Below are 20,113 nucleotides of genomic sequence, written 5' to 3'. Positions count from 1 at the left end.
GCGTCTTTTCTGTATTTCTGAAATTTATAATTCATTCTTGTTTTACTCATATAATCTTAAACCTTTATGTTTTTAATGTTTCATTTGACTTGAAATTTTCTGAAAATAAGTATAGTGTTACTCTGAACATTAGCCTCAAAAAAAAAAAAAGCCACCTTGAAAGCTTATATTTCTAGGACAAATGTTAATAGCTTAAGATGATTTGGAAATATATTAATTGACTACCAACTATTAAGTAAGTGATTATAAAAATGTATAATGCAGACTAACATTCAAACATAGGTTATTTGAATAAATTAAAATCTCTATATCTAATCCTTCTTTCAATGTGGCATTTATTTTTTTTAATTTTTATTTATTATTTATCACAATTAGTCACTTTGTATTCCATCTATAGAACCCTCCCCTAGTTCATTGGTAGGGGAGGAAGATCTCCCTTCTATCTGACCCTAGCCTATCAGGTCTCTTCAGGACTGGCTGCATTATCTTTTTTGTGGCCAGGCAAAGCTGCACCCCGCACCCCGAGGGTGGAGATGAACAGAAAGCCTGCCACTGAGTTCGTGCAGAAAAAGCCCCTGCTCCCTTTACTAGGGAACCCACTTGGAGACTGAGTCTATGGGCTGCATCTGAGCAGAGGTTTTAGGTCATCTCCATGCATGGTTGGGGTATCAGTCTCTGCAGGGCCCAAAGGGTCCTGTTTGTTGTTGTTGTTGTTGTTATTGTTGTTGTTTGTTTGTTTTTGGCTCTGTTGGTCTTCTTGTGGAGCTCCTGTCCTCTCCAGGTCTTTCTATCTCCCAGTTCTTTCATAAAATTCCATGCCCTCTGCCCAAAGTTTGGCTATGAGTCTCAGCCTCTGCTTGGATACCTCGATCAGAGTCTTTCAGAAGCTCTCTGTGGTAGGCTCCTGTCTTGTTCTCTATCTTCTCCCACTTCTAATGTCTATCTTGTTTGCCCTTCTGAAAGAAAATTAAGCCTCTTCCCTAGAGTCCTTCTTGTTTAGCTTCTTTAAGACTATAGATTTTAGTATGTTTATCCTATATTATATGTCTAATATCCACTTGCAAGTGAGTATATACCATGAGTGTCTTTTTTGCTCTGGGCTGCTTCACTCAGGATGATCTTTTCTAGTACCATCCATTTGCTTGCAAATTTCATGATTTCCTTGTTCTTAATAACTGAGTAGTATTCCATTGTGTTTATAAAGCAATTTTTAAACCAATATTTTTCTTCTTTCGAAAATAACTTCTTCTTCAAAATTTGAAATTGTGGGTTGTGTGGGGGAGAGATAAATTCACATGACTGCAGAAGCTTACAGAAGCCTAAGAGAGCATCAGATCACCTGGAGATGGGGTCTCAAGAGTCTGTGAGCCCACCCAGCATGGATACTGAGACTAAACACTGTTTCTCTGCAGGGGTGATACCTGCTCTTAACTGCTAAGCTATGACTCCAGCCTCTTTCCTTCATTCATACTTTATTGATAAGCATCATGATGGCCTCCTGGCTGACCTGAGGGTCTGAGCACAAGGGAATGCTTCTGAGCTGCACTATATTACATTCCATTTCTTGTCCTTTCACTATACTAAACACATACAAAACCAGATCATATAGATTATTAGTTAACAAATTCAGTAAATGCGTTTTTTATATTCATATAGAGAAAATGTGTTCAATACATTTTCTATAATGTGTTCATGGACTATTGTCAGATATGCAGATGGAATGTAATTTACATAGTTAGCGTAATTATTACCTTAACAGGAGCAAATTGAGAACACTTACAGAACTAAATCAGGTAGTCTTTGCCCACATACATCTCATAATTTTTAAAAGGAGAGCAACAGAACAAGAAAATTTGAACACAGGGAACTTCCCAGAGACTCATACTCCAACCAAGGACTATTCATGGAGATAACCTAGAACCCCTGCACAGATGTAGCCCATGGCAGTTCAGTGTCGAAGTGGGTTACATAGTAGTGGGAAGAGGGACTGCCTCTGACATAATCTGATTGGCCTGCTCTTTGATCACCTCCCCATGAGGGGGGAGCAGCCTTACCAGGCCACAGAAGATGACAATGCATCCACTTCTGATGAGAACTGATAGACTAAGATCAGAAAGAAGGAGAGGAGGACCTCCCCTATCAGTGGACTTGGGGAGGGGCATGCATGCAGAAAGGGGAGGGAGGGTGGGGTCAGGAGGGGAGGAGAGAGGGGTTTATGGGGGATACAAAATGAATAAAGTGTAATTAATAAAAGTTAAATACAAAATTAAAAAATAAATATCATCAGTCTTCTAGACTTTAAAATCTGTTAATGATATCTAGTGGTAATATGAAGATTCAAACAATGTTTTTTGCTCTTTTAAATTGTGCAGTATTGGAAATGCTTTTGTAGGAGGAAGCAGCATGTTTACTCTTGAGGGAAACAAAGCAATCCACTTGATCTACGAATGAAGGCTTAGTTACCTACATTGCTAACTTATTATTTAATGTTTGTAGTGGCATCACAAGTGATTATTTAATTGAATTCACTTAAATGGCAACTTAGACTTTAAAAAACTAGAGTTTACATGTTCAAATATATTTATCTATTAAAGTATTGTACAAACATCTATAAATATGTATAGCTACAACTATTTTTAGAATCCTATTTCAAATATTGTTTTATATAACATAATTTATTTGAAGATGCATAAATCCATATATAAGTATAAGGAGTATATCACTGATATTAACATTGGTAGCAATATTCAGAAATCCATATAACACTGAATGTCATTAAAAGATCATAAAGCTAATGACAGACATACATATTAACATCTCTTGTGCTGCACCTGATACTTGAATGGAAATCAATTTAGGTCGCACACCTTAGTTCGAGTTCAGTGGGAGGACCATGTTAGTGCCCTGGTATTATGTGCAAATATCTTTATAGAAAAAGAAAGAAAATTTCAAATGTTATGGAGAACAGAAGGCAAAGATAATGCTAGAAAAAAAAAAAAAACTGGTCTTGTTTTCCTCCCTAGATGAGACTGTCACATCATATTGTTTTTGTCTCCCAAGCAGCCATATAAAATACAAAAGTACAACTAAGTTCTCCAAAGGTTGGCACTAGAGCAGGATTGTCCACACCTTTGCTTGCCGTTGTGAGGAGACTCACTGTGCTGGGACTAGAAGAAGGGAGAGTTTAACTGGTGCAAAATAGGACTCACAAGGCAAAGGAAGTATCATCATAGAGAGCTGTTAATGCCAGATGTGCAGCCTCTGTTCAACTCCAGAAGCAGCTTATTCTGATAAGTTCTTTATATTTGGTCAAATACAATGATGTTACATTTCCTCTTTCTGTTAATCCGTAACTGGAATGCTATACAAGTACATTGGAGATCATTGGTTAGCTTATAAGTGGAGATGTTCGAAAATGCACTTATAATGTCATGATACTATACAATATTCTAATTTATTTTTTAATGTCTACAATTATTTCTTATTGTCCTACTTAAATGCCTTCATTCAATATTACTTAAGTTATTATCTCCTAACTAAATAAGTTTAATGTTCAGAAAACCAGATACTTTTAGATTACAATTTTGATTTCATGGAAGGTCACAATTTCAAATTAAATTGCGTGACTATCTTTGTTTCTTCTTTTTTTATTTTAATTTAATTTTATTTTTAATTACACTTTATTTACTTTGTATCCCCCCTCTAGTTCCCTCCCTCCTCCTTTCCCAATCCCTCCCTTCCTCCCCTTTCTCCATGCATGTGCTTCCCCAAGTTCATTGGTAAGGGAGGGTTTCTTTTTCTTCCTTCTGATCCTAGTCTATCAGGTCTCATCAGGAGTGGCTGCATTGTCATCTTCTATGGCCTGGTAAGGCTGATCCCCCCTCAGGGGATGATGATCAAAGAGCAGGCCAATCAGTTCATGTCAGAAGCAGTCCCTGTTCCCATTGCTATGGAACCCACTTGGACACTGAACTCACAACATCTTTGTCTGCTTCTTTGGCACCTAGAGAATATTATAATCATCTTGGGAAACAGTGACATTTACTGGCTCTAAAGAGAAATTTACTCGTCTCCTTTCAAAGTGGTACAAATGAAAATATTTTCATGTTCATGATTAGCTCTCCTGTACCTCTTCATCCATATAATTTTAAAGTTATAGATTCAAAGGCATATTTCCCTCTAAATCTGTGAGCATTAAAAATGTTGATTTGTGAGACAATAGCTACTCTATGGAATCTAAAATTGTAAATGGACCATGTGGTTATTGTTTCTCATTCAAGTGTTTCCAAAATGTGTTCCTTGTTCCTGACAGATGCTTACACAACCTCAGAAGTCACTTATATTTGGACTTACAATGCTTCTGACTCAGTTCAGGTTGCTCCTGATGGCTCTAGATTAAACCAATATGATTTGCTGGGCCAGTCAATTGGGAAGGAGACAATTAAATCCAGCACAGGTTAGTAACATTTTTAAAATATATCTAATGCCCAATCTCCCACAAATATACTAGGATAAAATCATTAAAAATGTATCAGATGATTAAAAACTGTTTACCTTTGGACTCTATAGACTAATGACACCAGTTTCTTGGGAGCTTTTGAGACGTTCAAAATCTTAAACCAGTCTTTTACTGAAGCGGGGTCTATATTTTAACAGGGTTCCAGGGAGATTCAGGTATGTGTGCTTGGTTTTAGACACCATGTCTTAAAACAAACATACTACTCACTCAACAATATTTGTCTTTTCAGATCAGTCTACTTTCATATTTATCTTCAAAGCAGGAATAACAATTTCTCTGGTTTTCTCATTCTTTTTCTCCTATTGTGGATAATTTATGATTATTCAACTCTTGATTCTGGGTAATTGCCACTGTCCGGCACAGAGAGCTCCTACATGAGGCTCTCCTCAGTAAAGAAAAAGGCAGCTGTGTGGACCAATTATCTTACATCTGGCAATCATTAAAATTGTGGGAGGGAGAGAGAAAGGAAAAAACAAAACAAAAAAAAAAAAACAGAAGGTAGGTGTGAGAATTAGACAAAACTGACTGAAGCAAATTACAGCAGGCACAAAGCAGAGAAAAAGTCAGAAATGGTGACAGAGTTAAATGTGAAAAACCTGGGCTGAAAGAGCAGTGTCAGCAACGAGACCCAGGACAGGTACTTTGGAGATCCAGAAAGGTTTGTGTCAAATCAATCACTGTAGCAGCATGAGGGACTTAAGCCTAGAAGATCATCCACTAGCAGAGTCTTTAGACTCACGCTGAGGAGCGGGCATGACCCAAAGAGAAAAATGAACGCCGTGTCATGGGGCAAAGCAGCTCAGTGTTGTTGACAGTGGGTCATTCTTTTTTTAAATGCTCATTCTAATGAAGCATTTCAAGTGTTCATGAAATGTGTGTGATCATTTCTCCTTCTTTTTCTTTTTTTTTTTTTATCATGGACTATTCTTCTAATCCCTTCCATTTCCAAATTGTTCTGACTATTGACAATTACAGTTTCTTAAGCTTCTTAAATTCTTCTTCCAGGTGAATATACTGTAATGACAGCTCATTTCCACTTGAAAAGAAAAATTGGGTATTTTGTGATTCAGACCTATCTGCCTTGCATCATGACTGTCATTCTCTCCCAAGTGTCATTCTGGCTTAACAGAGAATCTGTGCCTGCAAGAACAGTATTCGGTGAGTGAATGCCTGGAGAACAGCACATTTTGTCTCGAAGGGTTCTTCCCAAAGTTTCTCTCTTGTGATTCTCGTCCCCTCAGTGCCTTGTGATATATACTGCTGAAATGTTGGTTGTGATTTATAGATGAGAAGACAGAGGCTCAGACCTATGAACTGTAATTAGTACCACACTCTTAATAAAGGCATAAGTTACACAAATATGCTGGAATTACATTTAGTTGGGGTTTGTTTTTTTAGCTTTTTAAAAATATTATTTTCTCTTTATTCATCCAGCATTTTAGCATTCATCTCTATGCTAACAGAAAAGGTGTTTTCCTTGTGTTTTTTTTTTTTTTTCAGATTTTAATTTAGGGTGGAAGAATATAATATTTAAAGGTCTCCTATATTAATTTCTCTTTCTTCCCCTTCTTAATGAAAAAAGTGATGTTAGTTCTTCCAGTTACAAGAAAAGGAAAATATTGAGCAAGAATTTCTTTACTTTCATTGGGGCATTCGATTTTCTTAATTAAACGAAGGTGAAGGAGTTTTCAAATTTAAAGCGGAGAATATCAGGTTTTAAGGCTGTATTTATTTTGGTTTTACTCCAAAATGAAAAGAATGTAACCTATTAATTTTAGATGAAAGACGGAGAAAGTCATTCATTTATGCAGTGTATTTGGTACAACCGCCTCCTCTCCTTCGCAGCAATGCTCTACCGTGTAACTGAGACTGGCTTCCGTCTCTTCAGGGCGAAGATTGCAGGTGCACATCACCAGACCCACTTAAAATTCAAGACTTTAAAACAATGCAGAAGAATTTGATGATTTTTTTTCTAGCATAGAAAAGGCTGAGCCCATGTTATCAAATTATATCAAATTATCTTTGTGTCTTTGTGTGTGTGTGGCATTCTCATTCGTTTATGAAAGTGTTGTTGAGAAATGACTTTTAGTACTGGCCCAGAAACTGGGAAAGCAAAACACACAAAATATATCCCGCACCCAGGCAGTTTGGTTAGTGGCTGGAAACAGAATAACCAAAGGATAATCCAGTAAGGGATGAAGGGTTTATTGCAGTGCAACATTCACACTGGTATAGAAACGTGAAACACTATTCTCTTAACTCGAAGTCAGTGAATACTACGGTGACTTAATATTTAAGATACGTCTTAGAATGAGTAGGAATGCCTTGAGCAGATGGGCTGAGCAAAATAATTTCCAAGGAGAATGGAGTGTCAGTCATGTTAAGGAATGAATAAACACATTGTGTTTGGTGACGACAGTGGAGATCCAGATAGAGATATAGTGCAAGGCCTTAATGAGAACGGGACTGCAGTTCATCTTAGTAGAGTTAATCTCCAGCTACAGAACAGACCATTTGTTATGGTGTTCTGATGTCATGATATTGGTAAAACCCTCAGGAAAAGCATGCTTGCTATTTAATACATGCTAGATATTTTATTTTGATAGCTATTTTGTTGCATATTAATGACCCATATAAAACTATACTTGATACATATATCCCAATGAGTATGGATATTAGGGAATATACATGAAATGCTAAGGCCATTATCTTCTTTCTTTTAACTCCTTTCTCATTGTTATAAATGTTGGAAGCACTTAACATGAGTTTCATTCCCTTGGCAGAAATTATTCATATCATACAACATTGTTAGTTATTAACATGATGTTGTGTGGCAGATTTCTAAAATGTATTTATATGTTTTAAAATTATGATTTTTAGGCTGATGTGATCCTATTTGTAATTTAGAAAAAAAATTGGCACTGTTGTAGAAGCTTAAATATAAGAAATAACCAGGTATGAGCAAAGTTAGAGACATATTTAAATATTCCAATAGAGTAAAATGATGTTGTTAATAAATAATATTTAGGCAATTAAGAAAAAATTAAACATTATTAAGAAAAAGGTCCGGGAGTCTGGAAATATATGAAGCATAATTGTAGAGCAAGAATAATTTAATAGAAGATTTAAGATAATTTTTCTTTGTTTATTTTAGTGAATGATGAAATTAATTTTTCTTTTGTTAATTAACAAACAAAAGAAAAATTAACAGAACAGAAAATTTAGGTAAATGAATGTATTTCAGGTACTGTTGATTTCGATTTTGAGGTTACTTATAATATCAGTTTTCAGTTTCGTGAACATAGTATATAGAACATAAATCAATGGCAAACATGGGAATCACTGGCTAACAGGCAATGGAATTCATGGATCTAGAATTTACATAGGACACAAATTAGCTGGGAGAATATAGGGCCAGAGGAAAGAGTCCTTACTAAATTTGAATTGTGAGATTTAGAAACGTTTATAAACTGAATAGAATGTTCGGAGAATTAGGAAGAAAATAAAATTTCAACCTCACATAAACAGGAACATATTAACAGCTAAATATTTATTCTTCCCCTGAGATATAGTCTCAGCCGTCATAATAAAAAGTTTTTCATTTTATGGTACTGTTCTAGAAGGAACTAAGCAGGTGCAAAATGCACTAAGAAAGGGATGGAAGACCATTTTGTGCCGGGCAACTATTCTTAGGCATGGGCTCTTTCCAGGAATGTGGTTGGTATGGTAGCTTTTGCCTTACTGATTTATTTCCTTCCTTCCTTCCTTCCTTCCTTCCTTCCTTCCTTCCTTCCTTCCTTCCTTCCTTCCTTTCTTTCCTCTTTCCTCTTTCCCTCCCTGCCTTTCTCCATCTCCCTCTCCCTCCCTTCTCCCTTCCTCCTTTCCTCCCTTCCTCCTTTCCTGAGAGAGATGAGCTTAGGAGAAAGAGAGGAAGGGAGCATGAAGTTGGCTGGGTACTAAGGTGAGGACGATTTGGGTAGAGAAGGTAGAGGATAAATAACATGATCAAAATATATTGTATAAAAATTAAATTTTAAGGAAATAAAAGATTCTGGAAAAAAGAATGGAAAAACAATTTTACTTTTAAAATGAATACCTCTTTATATAAAAATTTAAGTTTTAAATAAAAATTAAAATAAATTTAAATAAAAATTTATATATAGATAAATGGCTTAAAATGGTTGGCTTATGTTTCCTTAATGTTAACCATATTTTCTTGGTTATACCTATCAAATTCCATTATGCTTGGTTTTGAGCATGACTTACTCTTCATCTGGAAAACAGGTGTACATTGTTACTGACACAGGGCTTGGAACATACGTTCTACATGACAACGACGACTGTATTCCAAATAAGTGGGATGTATTACATGATTTACAACAATGAAAAAGTTCTCGCTATTAAACTCACTGTGTTCATAGCCCAAGAAAACAACCAAAATCCTACCAATCACACTTAAGGGAAATGGCTGTTGTTCTTTTAGTTTCTTTAGCTGATTTTTGGGACACAAAGAAATCCCATTTGAGGGACCAAAGCAAACTGGAAAAAAAAACGATTAATTAAGCTAGCATTAACATTTTTGGTCCAGTCTTTGAATGTTGAGAAATTTCAGGTTTAATGGAAGTCCTATTTGGAACAGTCTGAAATGCTGGACCTGTTGAGATTAGTAGCTTTCTTTAAAGTTCTCTTGGGGCAGGCTTTGATAAGGAACAGCAACTGAAGCAGTTGAAGCAGGAACAAGCAGAGTGCTAGAGCAGGCAAGATGCTGGAACAGATGTGTCAGAATCTCAGCAAGCTGGAAGGATGAATCCTGTCAGGTTTGATCAAGCATCACTAGTGTCCAGTTCTTTTGTTCTGAAAACATATAATTTCTCACAAGCATTATACAGTTCTAAAATTGTATGAGGTGCAAGATGCACAAATCAATTAAGGATGGCTCTCTGCTCTTTGTATGAGCAGAAGAAAGACATCTCTAAATCTTAATCATACCATATGAAAAGATGGCATGTACTAGTCATGGAGATTCTGTATCCAATAAGAATTATTGTCTATGCATAGACATCCATGTCTCAGTCAGTTTCAGAGCTATTCCCATATAGTTGGATCAGCAATATAAGTTATCATTATTATTGAACATATAATCATTATCCTGTTGAAATCAAAGCAAGGTTGCATAGACTTAAATATCCTCCTCTTAGGCCAGGCTACTAACTGTCTTCCAAGAGAATAATAGTCTTATCTATTTGTTTTTGTAATTGTTTCATATTATTCTTACTGTATAAAAAAAATGGCCTTTTTATTTAGTCAGAAAGCCGGGAATTGTTAGGGGTTGTTCTGATGTTGGTCCTGAAGATTTGGTTGATCCCTGGATATACCTATCCTTGTTGTGTAAACCTATCTGATTGATTGATTAAAGGGCCTATACCTGGGCGGGGCAGAATGGGGTAAGCATGGCTAAGGTTCCCAGGCTTTGGAGGACAGGATAATCACAGGAAGCAGACAGATAGGAAGAGAGGAGTAAAGAGGATGCCAAGATGAGTTTGGTGGAGAAGGAACCATGTGGGAGAGGAGGAAGGGCTCTGAGGATGGCATGGATGGAGAAAACACCAAAATGAAAATAGAAGCAAGTATGTGTATGATTATGGATGGAAGGTAGTCCAGATAAGAATGGTTAAGGCAGAGGGCATATTCCCATATAACAACAGAAATTAAAAAAACAAAAACAAAAAACAGCCAAACAACATGCCTTTAGAGTGAAAGAAATAAGAATAGAAAAGAAATAAATATAGATAATACAAATGTAATAGCCTAAGTCAACAGAACCAAAAGCTCATTCCTCTTAAATATCAACCCAATTGACAATGCATAAGATAAAGGGGAAAAGGGCCAGAAACCTAAAATCAGGGGAGACTTTGCTAAACTTTACAGGATGTCAGCAGACCATAAGAAAATTAAACAAGATCACTAACAAATTAAGCAATACTGATAGGATGTATTTCTAGAAAAATATAAATTAACATTTAAAAAAATCTCAGAAGATTTAAAATAAGTAAATTAGTTCAGTAAGTAGCTAAACAGTTCAAACTGAGAAAAGTCTTGTCCAGAGAGGATCCAGTCATGAATTCAATCAAGCTTAGGTAGATTTAGCACCAACTGTCTTCATGACAAAACAGATGAACACTGAATTTAAAGACCAGCTATTTCTCAGATTTGAGATGCTGAGATTTTTTTCTCAAATATATTTTCCAGAGTTGAAAACTGAATTAAAAACAAAACAAAAAAAATGATGTTGCCAGAAATAACAGAAATACTCATGTTAATGGCTTCAAATGTAAGGCCGCATGCCTCTCAAAGAACAGATATTAGAAACTTTGTGTAGAATAAGAATATAGAAACAAAAAAGAGGACTCAGAGGACGGAATAGACTCACCACAGAAGTTTTATGTAAATATATAGTAAGTTGTATAAACTAAATAATAGTTTACTTGTTCAGTAGGGTTATAAGAAAAAAAAAAACTTTACTAAAATCTATATAAGTTTTCCATGGCATAAAACACAGACTGAAGGTTTTGTTTTTTCTTTTTTATATATTTTTATTTTTATTTTTTTAAATTACACTTTATTCACTTTGTATCCCCCCATAAGCCCCTTCCTCCTCCCCTCCTGGTCCCACCCTCCCTCTCCCTTCTTCAGGCATGCCCCTCCCCAAGTCCACTGATAGGGAGGTCCTCCTCTCCTTCCTTCTGATCCTAGTCTATCAGATCTCATCAGGAGTGGCTGCATTGTCATCTTCTGTGGCCTGGTAAGGCTGCTCTCCCCTCAGGGGGAGGTGATCAAAGAGTAGACCCCACAAGGAGAGCAACAGAGCTAGAAAATTTGAACACAGGGGTCTTCCCAGAGACTCATACTCCAACCAAGTACCAGGCATGGAGATAACCTAGAACCCCTGCACAGATGTAGTCCATGGCAGTTTAGTGTCTAAGCCTCAGACTGAAGGCTTTACAAGAGAACTGTACAAAATACCCAAGGTATGATGAATACATCAACATATATTTAACTCTAAATCAGCAAAGGATGTTAGTGTTAAGACTGTCAATACAGTAATTACAATTAAAATATACAAATGTTTCAAATGGCTTGTGATAAATGTGAAATATAAAAACAAAAAGCAAATCTTTAGGAGCTGGAAAAAGTTGCAAGTCAACTAAAATGGTTGTCACACAAATATGAGGCTTGAGTTCAAATCCCAGAATTCATGTATGAAAAAAAAAAAGACAAAAAAACAAGAATACAGGTGTGGTGGCATCTTGTTAATCCCAGCTCTGGAGCAGTGGAAACAGAGTCTCTTAGGTTTGAATACCAGCAGAGTGCCTTAATTAGCAAGCAGTAGGCCAGTTGGAGACCCTGTCTCCAGGGAATGAAATGAAGGGCAAGGACGGGGATGGCTCAGAGTGTGAGGGCACTTGCTGGCAGGCCTTACCACCTGACTTTGATTTCTAGGCCATGGTAGAAGAGTAACTCTACATGGTAAGCCATGTAAGAGTTAGAAGGACTAACTCTTACAAACTGTCCTTTGACCTTCACATGCCCCCTCCCCACACAAGAAATGCTTTAAAAATTAAATAAAAGAAGTTTTTATGGAATGTCAGCACCACACACAGACACAGACACATGAGAAACAGTGAGACAGGCAGGAAAGAGAGATCAAATAATATATGATTTTCAATATTTATTTATAGATGTAAAGACTAAAAGCATTTTTTTTTTTTTTTTTGCAAATGGATGCTGTTAAATGCTGAAAGCATTTTTGGCAAAAATTCTAAAAGCTGTTCTTTGTAATTAATATAGCTCTGCATGATGTATATATACAGGGCCATGGGAAGGACAGAAAGTGCTGCACTGAACTTTAAAACACTTTTCCATACTCCGTCCTTCTTTCAATAATTGCTGCTGGTTTTATGATGTAACTCACCTCACCTGAGTGATACATAGCATTTAACCTAAGCCAAGTTTCTAGAGTTCCCACCCTCTCTAAATATTTCACTTTAAATTCAGGCAAGTTTCTGCATTTCATCTTCTTTTAAAATATTTTTAAATGAAATAAGATTAATAGGACAAAACCAAAAAACGTTACGTCGAAGTTGGACAAAGCAAAACAAGAGAAGGAAAAGAGTCTAAGAGAAGGTACTAGAATCAGGGACCCACTCATTCATGCACTCAGGAGAACCATAAAAACACTAAGCTGAAAGCCACATACATACACTGAAAACATGGTGCAGACCCATATAGGTCCTGGGCATGCTGCTTCAGTCTCTGTGAGTTCATATGAGCTTTACTAACTTGACTTGGAGGGGCTTGTTCTCTTGGTGTCTTTCATAATTCTGGCTTTTACACTCTTTCCACCTCCTCTGCTGTGGGTTTTCCTGGGCCCTGAGGGGAGAGATTTGATGGACACATACATTTAGAACTCTGTGTTCCAAGAACAATATCTTTGTTTAATGTCTCACTATGGTTCTCTATATGTGTTCACAGGAAGAGGCTTCATTAATGATGGCTGAAAAAGGAATTCTATATGTAGAGTAGAATATCACTGGGACTTAATTTTATGGTCACCTTTTAAAACCAGTAGTATTTGTTTTTATCCTAGGTCTCTCGGCTATCTAGTCTTTGGTTCTTGGTCACCCAAACAGTATTGGGTATGGGTTCCAACTCATGGATTGGATCTAAAGTCAAGTTAGACATTGGTTGGCTATTTTCAAAATCTCCGTGCCAACATTGTTTTATCATATTTTGAAGGCAGAATAGATTATAACTCCAAGGTATTCTAGCTGGTTTGGTGTTTAGGTTAGAATTTCTTCTTGTAGGTCATGAAATCATCTCCTCTGGCCCAAAGCTTTGAATCATTCACCTCCTTTAAGAAACAAAATAAAATTACAAAAAGAACTGTGATAGTTAAATTATATTCCTTAGAAAACTGAGACACCAACATCCAAGATCATTCTATCCAAGAATAGAATAAGAAGACAAATCTAGTATAAATAAGCAAAGAACTGAAATTATAATGTACATTGGTGTTAGTATATATTTTCCTTTATGACACTTTGGCTATTTGTTTTACACCAATATCAGGTCATGTGGAGTAAGCTTGATGCTTTTCATAGATATCTACTTAAAGGGATTGTCCTTGCATCTTCTGATAATAATAACATCATTGACCTTTTCTCTGTGTTTATGTGCAATCCATTCAACACCAACAGACACTTCCTGAGCATGTATTTGTCAGCAACGTTACAGAGGCTTGAGAAAGATCCTTAAGCAAAACCAAATGCCATTACCTGTGTGATAAAGTATTTGCTCTCTCTTGCCAGTGCAGGAAAGCACTTACTGAAACTTTTCACCTCTTCCCTTAGATGCTATGTTTTCAAGGCCCTTGAAATTGAACCATGCATTCATAATACACAAACTTCACTTTGTAGTACAACATTTTTTCTTGTATGTAAAACTATATGGGGTGTGGATTTCAGATGTTTGCATTTGTTTAGAAATTCATGTGAAAAAGAAATAATTACAAAAGAAATATAATGATGCTCTTTACTCAAAGCCAGAGTGTTTTTGTGTTAGATACATGTATGAAACAATTGTCCTTGAATTTTTTTATTCATCTTGTACATAGAGAATCTAAGAGAAAATCATTTTCTTTAAAGACTGAAATGTAATAAAGAGACCCAGAAGGGTGTAGTCGGTGCAAAACATAAAATTACAGTGTCTAATTGCATAACAAGTTCAAGGTATGTGTGTGATCAATGTGTATATATGCTTATTTGTATGTGTGTGTTATACTTGTTTGGTGTGCTTATATGTGTTTGAGTATGCACTGTATTATGTGTATATGTCAGGGTTATGATTGTATATATTATAAATGTGGGTCTGTGTGTATGCTTATTTGTGTGAGTATGTGTGTTAAAATATCAACAAACCTTTGAGTATCTGGCCTCACCTTTCCACCTTGATTGAGACAGGTCTCTTTGCCTCTTTAATACAGTATGCTGGATTACAGATGCTGTGACATTGTCTCCATGCATTCATTTGAAGGATCCAAATTCAGATAACGATGTTTGCTTTTAGTGACAGAGCCATTTCCACAACTCCATATTCAAAGATTTTTCAGTGTATCATGTAAATTTTGAGTAAATATAAAACTGAACTCCAAAGCGAGTGCTTGGATTGCATTTTTTTATTAGTCCAATGGATTTGGTTTATTGAAATGACTTTTATAGCACATAATCCAAATGCAGTGCCTTGAACATACAAAGCTATTCTTTTTTTTTTTTATGTGTGTAAAGGAAATTCACCAACAGGTTGCCCAATGCCTTTAGCCAAATAATAAGCATCTCAGAGCCCTTTCCAGTAATCTGCATTTTTCCACTTAATCTAAACTGAACCCGAACTTCCAACCAGAGAGTCTGAGAAAGTGCTTTGCTGAGTAAAAATGTGCTATGCTATTTTGGGATAGTTACATTACACTATTTGCCAGTACTTTTTGTCAAAGCTAAGACATGTAGTTGTTGCTGTGAAGGCTGCAAAGTGATGAGGAATGCTTACTGTTTAGATACAGAACATCTTGCTCAGGCCTTGCCCTCTTGTTATTCCTGAGTGACTTTTAGGTTCCTTAGCTCCTCTGTACCTTAGTTTAATTCATCCATACAACTGTACTAGTATAACCTTGTCCTTGTAGATGATCTTAGGGGAATAGCATTAAAGAACACTCATATATGTGCCTTCACAGAACAATTGCTATGATTTTGGCACTGGATAAATGTGTAATTATCAGCAGTGATTTTTATCTGGTTTCTACACAACCTTCCTCTTTATATCAAGACACATGTAATGGACAGCCAGCCAGCCCTTTTGAGATAAAGTGTCAGTAATAAGTTTGTAAGACAAAATCTTTGAAGAATCATAGACTCTGGTGATCTGGAAACAATAGATCTGGGCTGGAATTCAACTTCTTTGACATCTGATATATAGAGGTTTGTTGTTGTTTGTTTGTTTTGAAGAGGGTGTCTAAATCCTTGACAGTCCTTCATTTGTGTGGAGTATAATAGTATGAATTTAGTTTTAGTTTGTAAATACAATTCAAGTACCAAAATTCACTTCAATTCAAGTAGTCAAATCCAATTCATAGGGGGGAGTTTAATTTACCTCAAGTTCTTGTCAGCCCCTGTTTACTTCCCCCTTACTAGCCATGGGCCCATTTAACATCCTTAAGATGCAATATTTCAAAAATTCATGCCATCTGAAAATGTCAGCATTGATTTTTACAAGTTAGATATAACTCCTGTGCTTAGAATGGATACAATTCTCCTAGGCAATAGTTGAATCACAATCAAATCTGTGCTCATTTCACATCATATTAAATGTGGAGCAAGAAGTTTTTAGGAAAGAAATGTTGGAGCTTACTTTAGAGGAAGTAACCATCACACATCGTTACGTTTTATTCTTACATCTGATTTATGTATCAGTGCTCTTGGCTGTGCCCTGACTTTTAGCTTGAATAAGAACTAGAAAACAGCTAAATGAGGACCTACCTGAAATCACACAGCCTCATTTTCTTGGGCTCCTAGGGGGAAAATGTCTGATACCTATGTTGCTGTGTGGCCAACCCTCTGATATATACACTAGAATGCATCCTTCTCATCTGCTTAAGAATCCCATTGCAGTAACCCTTCACCATCCCTGAACTCATCGTATCATGTCATCACGCATTCCATATTTAGTCATTCCTAGTAGAAGTGATGGAAAGTTAAAAATATCTTGTTTACTATGGAAATTATCTGTTAAAAATGCATCTGTGGAAAGAATATTATACCAGTAATGAAAACAGCCTGTGTCCGTTTGACTCTATTGCTAGCTATAAAAATCCATTTAATTTCTGTGTACTCTAGGCTTATTCCAATGTAAGTGGAAATGCATGCCATCTTGGTAGGGAAATGCTAGAAGGATATATGAAATAATGAATGGAAGACCAACTTATATTTTCTAGATCTATATATCTACACATTCTGTAAAAGAATATGGTTTGTGAAGGGTAGTAGCTAGTTCAACAATATAAACTGATGGTTATTATTACATGCATGCTATGTGTATGTGTTTGTATGCTAATATTTTTTATCAAGGGAAAAATAAGTTGTTTTTTAGATGCACAGGAAATCATATTCTCGCATGAGCAACTCTTGACTGAATCAAGTTGTAGACTGTGATTTTATTTAACACAAGTTGTATACTTATAACTGTAGAATTGAAATTTTATTTATCATGGCCTCAAAACTGTGTTGCTCAACTTAACCAACTTGCTTTTCTGGCTAGTACTTGTGGACATATTAATCTGAAGACTATGTTAGGGTAGACAATGTTAGGGAAAAGCACTATAAAAGCCAAAGGTCAAAAAAAAAAAAAGTCAGAAAGAAAAGCTGGGAATGAGGAAGTTGCTATCGAAGACTTCAGTCTGTACAGCTAAATAGTTGGGCCACTCTTATCAGGAAAATGACAATTTTCCCTGAAATTGACAAGAAGAAGGTGTTAGAGGAAGTAGAATGTGTGGATGGGAGCAGAGTTTGAAAATAATGAGCATGAAGACTGTATATGGCAGAGATGATTTTGGAGTTTATTCCCAATCTCTGTTTTCCAAGAGGCACCAGCTGCAGAGTGCCAACAGGAGGCATACCTGGCATCTCAGAACTGACTTTGGCACAAGGCAGGATGTGCTAATCAGATGCAAGCTGCCAGCCCACCATCCTCCTTTCTCCCTGCTGCTGTCACAGTCTCATCCCAGTCATCCCACTGCCAATTAGGAAAGTGACTTAAGCAAAATGCAGTAATAAGCTATGGCAAAGAAAATTAGAGAGCCTTTCAAGTTCTAACTCAGGCTGAGATGAGTCGCCGGGAACATAGGTAGCCTGACTAAGCTTTGCCAATATGAATAATTACCGGCTTTCAGTGAGGGCAGAAGAAGGTGACTAAAAGTATATGCTGCTGTTTAGTTGGTCCACTTTGTATTAACTTTGTATTAATATTGAGATTTGACAAGGCCTGGCAAATATTAACTTATTATAGTCATGCTCATTTAAGACATTTTAGTTACTCTCATTTGTAGCCCAGAAACAACACTAAAAACTACAATTTATGAACACCCTACTTTTATGATACACTGAGCTGGGTATGTCCAAATTATTTGTTGTTTAGTTCTGGAACAATATCCCAGTTAAGACAACAACATTCCCTTCATATTTGCAAACAAGAAAATTGATCCCCTTTTTGTTTTAGACGCATCAGGCAAGAGTAGAGGTCTGATCTCTGATATTAGGAATAAATTGGGACTTTGTACAGATGTTCATTTAGGTGTCATCCACCCAAAGAGCATCAGACCGTCCGATAGCTTTTTCTCAGAGGCGGGACCTGGGGCATCAACCCGCATGCAATCAGACATGCTCTTCTCTGGGTCCAAAGCGGCTGACCCTGAGTGCAGTGCTTAGCCTGCGGAATGCTACGCCTTAAAGATGGAGCTGGTTTCCGCCTTCCACCTTCCCAATGGTGAGTGCTCTCTGTCACGAACAACTCCACATTTGGCTAAGGCCGAGGATCTGGCTTGCTTCCATGTATGTGGACCTATCTGCATTGCCCCCGTGGCACGCCTGGGTTGGCTACCCAGAGGCTATTTAAGCTGTGGGCTGGCTTTCCCCGGGGTCAGAAGATTGTTCAAGGTTCCTGAATAAACTGCATTGAAAAAAAAAAAAGAAAGAAAATTGATCCACCGAGCTATTCTGAGGCCCTATAACTTCTATAATCTCCCCATAACACCTTTACACCTTTTTCATTATTGAATACCAGATCAATACAAAATACCAGTCTGAATATGTGTGTGTGTGTGTCTGTGTCTGTGTGTGTATGTATTTGCTTTTGAGAATTGTATTTACTAAAAGCATTTCAGAACTTGAGTCAGACACTAAGATCTGAATTTTCATTATCTCTATTGTCATCAGATGACTTGAGGAACTTGTGTGCCTTGTGCTATAGTTGAAGGGGTTTTATTGGCACTAATTTATTTTTATCTTTTCTTTTATTACTTTAATTTAATTTATTATTTATTATAATAATTCACTTTGTATCCCTGATGTAGTCTCCTCCCAGTCCCAACCTCTGTTCCTCTTCTCACTTTATACCCCTCCTCCTCCCTTCTATCTGTCCCTTGCCTATCAGGTCTCATCAGGACTGGCTGCACTGTCTTCTTTTGTGGCCTGGAAAGGCTGCTCCCTCTTGGGGTAGGTGAGGAAAGAGCCAGCCACTGAGTGCATGTCAGAGACAGCTCCTGCTTATAGTTGAAGTTTTATTATTAGGGGCCCAAGGCAGATAGAATAAAATAAGTTTAAACATTCTTATTGTCCTGTCCAAATCTTATAGTTTAGATTTTAAAGCAAAAATTTCCTAGTTAATCCATCTCTATGAACATCTTACTACACATAATTGCATCATTATAACACTTAGAGACTCAGTATAATCTGAGCATGATTTGATTATTGTACTATATTTCCAAAGCATTTCCAATAAATTTTGTCTTGGAAGTAATCTATGAAATCTTTATAATTTTATAGAGTATATGAGGAAGACTGCAGGTATTCAGGATGGTTTTGCTTGTCATTTTTTGTTTGTTTGTTTGTTTTGTTGAATAAGGCTTTTAAATTTTATTTATTTTTTATTAATTACAGTTTATTCACTTGCCATTGCATCTGTAGCCCCCTCTCTCATCCCTTTCTAATCCCACTCTCCCTCCCTCATCTCCTCCCATGTCCCTCCCCAAGTCTACTGTTAGGGAGGTCCTCCTCCCCTTCCATGTAACACTAGCCTATCAGGTATCATCAGGACTAGCTGCATTGTCTTCCTCTGTGGCCTGGTAAGGCTGCTCCCCAATCAAGGGGAAGTGATCAAAGAGACATCCACTGAGTTCTCAGAGATAGTCCCTGATCCCCTTACTAGGACACCATTTATAGAATGAACTGCCATGAGCTACATCTGTGCAGGGGTTCTAGGTTATCTCCATGCATGGTCCTTGGTTGGAGTGTCAGTCTCAGAAAAGATGCTTATGCCCAGATTTTTGTTTTGTTTTGTTGCTCTCCTTGTGGAACTCCTGTTCTCTCCGGGTCTTTCTATCTCCCCCTTTTTTCATAAGATTCCTTGCACTCTACCCAAAGTTTGGTTATGAGCCTCAGTATCTGCTTTGATACCTTGCTGGGTAGAGTCTTTCAGAGGCCCTCAGTGGTAATATCCTCTTCTGTTCTCCCTCTTCTGATTTCCTATTTGCCTTTCTGAGTAAGGATTGATCGTCTTACTCAGGGTCCTCCTTCTTGCTTAGCTTCTTTAGGTGAACAGATTTTATTATGTTTATCCTATATTATATTATCTTATATTATAGGTCTAATATCCACTTATAAGTGAGTATATACCATGTGTGTCTTTCTGCCTCTGGGATATCTCACTCAAGATGGTCTTTTTTAGATCCCACCATTTGTCTGCAAATTTCATGATTTCCCTTTTTTTTTT

General features: G+C 36.8%; 1 protein-coding gene across 1 annotated transcript in view; it reads left to right on the top strand.

Annotated features, from left to right (window-relative positions):
- Gabra2 (gamma-aminobutyric acid type A receptor subunit alpha2) overlaps positions 1–20,113 on the top strand; it is a 150,721-nt gene that overhangs the window by 88,886 nt on the left and 41,722 nt on the right. Inside the window, exons 7-8 of the mRNA XM_060380720.1 lie at positions 4,313–4,456; positions 5,525–5,677. Of these exons, the coding sequence (XP_060236703.1) occupies positions 4,313–4,456; positions 5,525–5,677 (297 nt within the window). The remainder of the gene's footprint in view (positions 1–4,312; positions 4,457–5,524; positions 5,678–20,113) is intronic.

The sequence above is a fragment of the Meriones unguiculatus genome, chromosome 3, assembly GCF_030254825.1.
Source record: "Meriones unguiculatus strain TT.TT164.6M chromosome 3, Bangor_MerUng_6.1, whole genome shotgun sequence".
NCBI lineage: Eukaryota > Metazoa > Chordata > Mammalia > Rodentia > Muridae > Meriones > Meriones unguiculatus.
The sequence above is the reverse complement of the archived record's forward strand: the minus strand, read 5'-3'. Positions and strand labels throughout refer to the sequence as shown.